The following is a 6,344-nucleotide window of genomic DNA, read 5'->3' on the forward strand; positions in this document are numbered from 1 at the left end:
CTACTTGACTCTCCTTCACAATCTCACCACATGAACAATTGCACCTGCAATCTCCATGTCTTGTCTCCATGTATTGTCAAACATTGAAACCCAAACATCAAGACTCGAGCTTGAACTAATTCAAGCTCAGTCAACCAGGTCAACCTTGATCTAGGGAATATTGCACCAACATATTCTTTATTGATTTAGCATTGTATTGATGTTTAACCATGTGGCTATTTCATTGTTTTGGTGTTGTATTTGTATTTAAGCCGTGCCGACAAGCATTGTGTTGTTTTGGTTGTATGGGCTTCCCGTTTATTCTTCTACTATGTTTTTAGTACAACCGTGTGGGTTATTTAATATATATAACTGTGTAGTTGTGTATATTCCAGCCGTGTAGACTGATGTATTTTGTTTGTTGATGTATATATGATTCAGATTGTCACTGGTACAGGGGAGATGCTGTCGAATTTTCCTCTGGCAGGGACTCCTCTGGGGCGTAACATCCTTTCCCTTCCGAGCTCGAGATGATGCACCTCCACAACCTCCTTCCATTATAATTGAAAATTGGAAACGAAAGCGTATAAAGAATACGAAATTGAGATTAAGAGTAGAAAAGATGTGTATGAAAATAATGCAATGAGTTCTCTATTTATAGAGTTTGGATAGTAACGAACAACACTAAGTCATAGCCATTGATCAAAAAAAGTCAAATGATCCTAATCGTTAAAAAAATATCCAAAAAAACCTCCCATCCTCCCAACGGCTAGAAATCGTTGATTAACCAATGGTTCAAACTGTAAAAAATCGACGGGCTGAACGGTGGTTACCGACGGGTTGAATGGCGATTAACCGGCGGTCCGTCGAATTTTCACCAAAGGAACCAGAACCGCCGGGCCCATTCTGGTTCGACCCAATGAACCGGGTCAACGGGCAACCAGCTTGTTGACTCGGTTACGGGCCCGGGCCAGACTCGACCCGGGATCGGGTCTAGCTGCAATCCTCATCACAAGATTCACTTTCCGCCCAAAATTATTAACCAAGTCTAAACCTGTATTTTTTTCCTGGTGCAAAATTTTCAGTCCATTTTGTCATCACTCAAGGCTCTGGATGGAATAGCACCACATAATCCCATCCTCCCCCACGGCTAAAAAATCCCATCCTCCCCAACGTCTAAAAACCGTCGGTTAACTAGCGGTACAAACTGTAAAAAATCGACGGGCTGAATGACGGTTAATCGATGGTCCGCCGGATTTTCACCAAAGGAACCAGAACCGTCAGGCCCGTTCCAATTTAATTTGACCCAGCGAATCGGGTCAACAGACAACCGGCCTGTTGACCCGGTTACAGGCCTGGGCCAGGTCCAAGCTAGACCCGACCCGGAGTCAGGTCTAATTATAATCCTCATCACAAAATTCACTTTCCGTCAAAAACTATTAGCCAAGTCTAGACCTGTAACTTCTTGGTGCAAAATTTTCAATCCATTTTATCATCACTCAAGACTCTGGATGAAATAGCACCACGTAATTAAGGCGGAGCCACAGGGGTGACCAATTACTCAAGTCTATACCTGTATTTTTTTCAGTGTACAGGAATTCCAGTCGAATTTGTCATCACTCAAGAGTCGGGATGGTACAGCAGCACAATAATTGAATAGGAGTCAAGTCAAGACGTGTATTTTCGGCGTGTTGGGAGTCTAAGCCTCAACCACAATAAATTGTGGTCATCTTGCTCGTATGTGTGAAATTGCTCTAATTCTCATTGAGAAAGGGATATATAAATATATATCCATCCCAAAAAATGAATTACTTATCCTTTTGGCTATTTATCTATCATAACTTGTGTGGTACGTTCGAGAGTTTAATTAACTCGTGGTGATGATATATAGAGTGGTTAAAGTGAGTGCTTAAACCAATATATACGTTATATTTAATTTCCCCATCAATCCCCATCAATCACACAAATGGTCTTCCGCTAACATTCTAGCTCATAATTACCAGGACAGTAGTCAGTCACAATGTTTATTCTCCGTTTACAAATTGGCAACCATTCATGTTGCATGGCCATTCTCAAACTCGTACTGACGCACAAAATTATCTTTCAGAGATCGAATTGAGAGAAGACGATGGAGAATTGCGCCACCAATAGCAGTCTCAAATATCAGCCTCTTCTCATCCAGCAAATAGTCTTGGAAGCATCCACCTGCGTCATCACATTTTGCTTGATGTTGTCTTTCCTCATCGCTGCCTGTCAGAATAGATTATGGATGAAAATAAGGCTCGCTACTCTCTTACTCGAGCACATCACAAATCCCTTCGCACATCTCTTCGTCAACGTCGTCGTCCTCGTCCTCGTCTTGCCCTTCCGGAACGACCTCTACTTCCTCTGGGTGATGCTCCTCATAATCGGCTCCGAGTCCACCAGTTGCATCTCCGGCTATAGCCTCTCTAACCCCCAAACCGCAAAGAAGATGTACTTCTTGCTCTTCGTCGACAACCTCTGCGTCGGTCTCTTGATCTGGTGGTACTCCAAAGGGTCCAAGTTCCGCGTTCACCTCTGGGCTCTTTGGATCTTAATCACTTTAAAGACAGCAGAGCGGTGCTTGAGCTTCTTCTCCGCCAGGCGAGCCTATGGGACGAACAAGATCGACCTCGTCTCCGACTACATGCAGTACGAGCATACGCTGAGCTCGCCAGAGGAGGTGGATCCAGCCACTCTGCAAGGGTACAAGTACCTCGTACACGGAGAAAAAGGGGCCAAGTTCAACATTAGTGGCGATTATCAGGTACGCATCGACTTAGAGAATCAAAGACTCGTGACCATCGACAAGATCTGGCGATGCAAGACCGGCTTGCTCAGCCCGGGAATTGACATCCTCAAGGACTTGTGTCTCTCCTTCGCCTTGTTCAAGCTGCTACGGCGAAGTTTTGCTCATTGCCCCGCGGCCGAGTCTGAGCAACCCAAGACTCGTGACTTGGTGTTTGAAGGGATCTTAGCAAAGGGCGACGGGATCAGAGCCTTCGAGGTGGTGAAGGCTGAGCTAGGGTTCCTTAGAGACCTCCACCACACCAAGTACCCCATCATCTTCGGCTGTGGATTCCCGACTGTTAACTTCATCATATGCCTCGCCGTTCTTGCAGTCATGGGGTGGCTCAGCAAGGTAGTTTACCACGACTACCACCGTCCCCCGGCAGGTGAGTTGATGCATTACGTGAGGAATCACAACGTCGATCTCGACATCACCTACATTGTCGTGGGCATGATCCTAGCCATGGAGGTCACTGAATTCCTCACTTATTTATTCTCCGACTGGGCTAAGGTGATGCTGGTATGCGGCCATGTCCAAGGTTCTTCTTGGCTTCTCAAACATTATTCTCTATCCAAAATGCTCAGGTTCATCTGCACGCCCACTTTTTCACAAGCTCTGTGCAGTCACATTGGCCAGCATTCACTCCTTGACAACTCCAATTCCTCGGCATGCAGCAGCAGCATCCTGGGAAGGAGGCCGGGGCGAGGGAAGGATCAGAATAGGCGTGTCAAAGTGCCACCTGAAGTGAAGATGGCGATTGCTACTTCCCTCCGTCAAAGTCAAGGGAACCTGTCTAATGGTGGATCATCTCTGCAGAGGAATGGGGTTACAGAATATTTGGGCTGGGCATGCAACTATCCTACTCTCGCCCACACCATAATGGTTTGGCATATCGCTACGCACTACTGTGAGATGGAATACGATCTATCACAGAAGAGTGTCAGTGCTCCAACAAATGAGATGGTGCAACGCAACAAACTGACTGCAAATGCATTGTCTCAGTATTGTGCTTACTTGTTGGTTTTTGTCCCAGATCTGTTGCCAATTAGTGCTAGGCATGATACAAAGCTTGTGCTCGATAAGATGGTGCATGAGACTAGGACGTTTATGGAAGGAGCCAAAACAGAGAGGGACAAGTATGTCAAAATGAACCAGGTGGGTAATAATGAAGAAACTGTCATTGCGTTTGGGTCGAGATTGGGAAGGCAGCTTGGATCGATAAGTTTATATGAAAGATGGAAGGTGCTAGCAGATTTGTGGGCAGAATTGTTGGTGTATCTTGCTCCAACTGATAACCCCGATGCACACTTGAAGAAACTTGCTGATGGAGGAGAGTTTATCACGCAGGTGTGGATTCTTCTCTACCATGCAGGCATTCTTAAGCAGCCATCAGCTACTACCAATATTGATGTGTGAGCATGTGTATGTACCAGTTGGATTAATGTTTGTTTTCAATTAAGAAAATTAAGATGTAGTGGTAATTGTATTGCACTGTGTGTGACTATCTAGTAGTAATTGTATATTTGTATTCAACTGTGTGGAGACTATCTAGTGGTAATTGTATTTGATCCCGTCCGGAAGCTGAGTCGGATGGAGGCGGGCCTTGGTGTACTGGAAGTTGACAGAAAGTCGTCGAAGCATCGGATCTACCTGGCACCCCCCTGAAAGGTTCGCACGGGCGGCTGACGAAGGAAGATGACCAGGACGATGACTCTGCTGCTCTGCGCACACTCAGACGAGCCCACGAGTCGTTAGAGACCAGAAACCAGGGAAAAAGTTCCCGGGTCAGGTCCTCCGACGCTCAAGTCAGGTATTTTTTCCCCAGAAAACACAGAGAAAGGACGAAAAGTACAGACTGGTGAGAAATGACGAGTGAGTGTACCTGTATAAGGGACAAAACATCCCTTTTTATACTGCAACTGATGCTTCTGGGACCTGATAGGTGTCAGGGAATGTCGGCTGTCAGGCTTTGTCTGGTGGTGAATGACACGTGGCTTCTCCTGATAGGCTGGCGACAAAACCAAAGTGGGAATGAGCACCGACTGTTAGCATATTCCCTGACACACTGATGATTCTCTGCCATTCTCTGACATTTTCTAACGAGTAGTTGTGATTCCTTGGCTTGTTTGTCCGATAGTGCCTGGACTCTAGGTCTACATCCTGACCTGCTTCGATCCATGACTTGTACGTTCCGACCTGCCCGACCGGTCTGTTTCCTGACCTGTATTTGTCTACTGTTATCCATGGCTTGCACGTTCCGACCTGCCCGACTGGTCTGTTTCCCGACCTGCTTTCGTTTACTGTTATCCATGGCTTGTACGTTCCAACCTGCACAACCGATCTGTTTCCCGTCCTGCATTTGTCTACTGTTATCCATGGTTTGCACGTTCCGACCTGCTTAACCGGTCTGTTTCCCGACCTGCTTTCGTCTACTGTTATCCATGGCTTGTATGTCCCGACCTGTACGCCAGGTCTGTGTCCCGACCTGTACGCCAGGTCTGTGTCCCGACCTGCTTTTATCTACTGTTATCCATGGCTTGTACGTTCTGACCTGCCCGACCGATCTATTTTCTGTCCTGCATTTGTCTACTGTTATCCATGGCTTACACGTTCCGATCTACTCGACCGTCTGTTTCCCGACCTGCTTTCGTCTACTGATATCCATGGCTAGTGCGTCCCGACCTATACGCCAGGTCTACTTCCCGACCTTCTGGGTTTCGCCCGAGGCCTTTCCTTCTGCACCTTTATCTGACCTGTGGGCCCTTTTCTCAGCTATGCCTGGCCCAAGGGCCCAATTCTTGATCGCTATTGAGGCTGGTGTTGGTGCAACATCCCTCGGGTCAAGGTTGACCTGGTTGACCAAGCTTGAGTCTTGGTTTGGGTTTCGATGTTTGACAATGCAAGGCTGATTGAAGAAGAGTCAAGTAGGTCAAGGATGACCGGATACTTGACTGGGAAGTCCTAACTGGGATGTTAGGCAGAAGGAAAGACCTAGTGAGTGAAGCTAGGCAGTGAGGAAAATCCTAGTAAGTGAAGCTAGGTGAAAGTCCTGGTGAGTGAAGCCAGGCAGAAGAAAATCCTGGTGAGTGAAGCCAGGTGAAAATCCTAGTGAGTGAAGCTAGGTGAAAGTCCTGATGAGTGAAGCCAGGTGAAAATCCTAGTGAGTGAAGCTAGGTGAAAGTCCTGGTGAGTGAAGCCAGGCAGAAGAAAATCCTGGTGAGTGAAGCCAGGTGAAAATCCTAGTGAGTGAAGCTAGGTGAAAGACCTGGTGAGTGAAGCCAGGCAGAAGAAAAGTCCTAGTGAGTGAAGCTAGGCAGATTGGAAGTCCTGGTGAGTGAAGCCAGGCACGGGGAAATCCAGATGGGTCAAGATTGACCAGACATCTGGTGAAAGTCCAAGTAGGTCAAGGGAGTGACCGGATACTTGGCATGATGAAGGAAAGTCCAAGTAGGTCAAAGGAGTGACCGGATACTTGGCACGAAGAGAAAAGTCCAAGTGGGTCAAAGGGATTGACCGGACACTTGGTGGGGAGTCCTGGCAGGTCAAGGGAGTG

At 47.0% G+C, this 6,344-nt stretch overlaps 1 protein-coding gene across 1 annotated transcript; it reads left to right on the forward strand.

The window, feature by feature from the left end:
* Nucleotides 1-2,107: 2,107 nt before the first annotated feature.
* On the forward strand, nt 2,108-4,282 carry LOC122002356. Its single transcript, XM_042557501.1, has 2 exons — nt 2,108-3,375; nt 3,466-4,282. The coding sequence occupies exons 1-2, from the start codon at nt 2,108-2,110 to the stop codon at nt 4,205-4,207; spliced, it is 2,010 nt and encodes a 669-aa protein (XP_042413435.1). The 3' UTR covers nt 4,208-4,282.
* The last annotated feature ends 2,062 nt before the right edge of the window (nt 4,283-6,344 follow it).

The sequence above is a fragment of the Zingiber officinale genome, chromosome 1A (genome assembly GCF_018446385.1).
Source record: "Zingiber officinale cultivar Zhangliang chromosome 1A, Zo_v1.1, whole genome shotgun sequence".
In the NCBI taxonomy this organism is placed as follows: domain Eukaryota; kingdom Viridiplantae; phylum Streptophyta; class Magnoliopsida; order Zingiberales; family Zingiberaceae; genus Zingiber; species Zingiber officinale.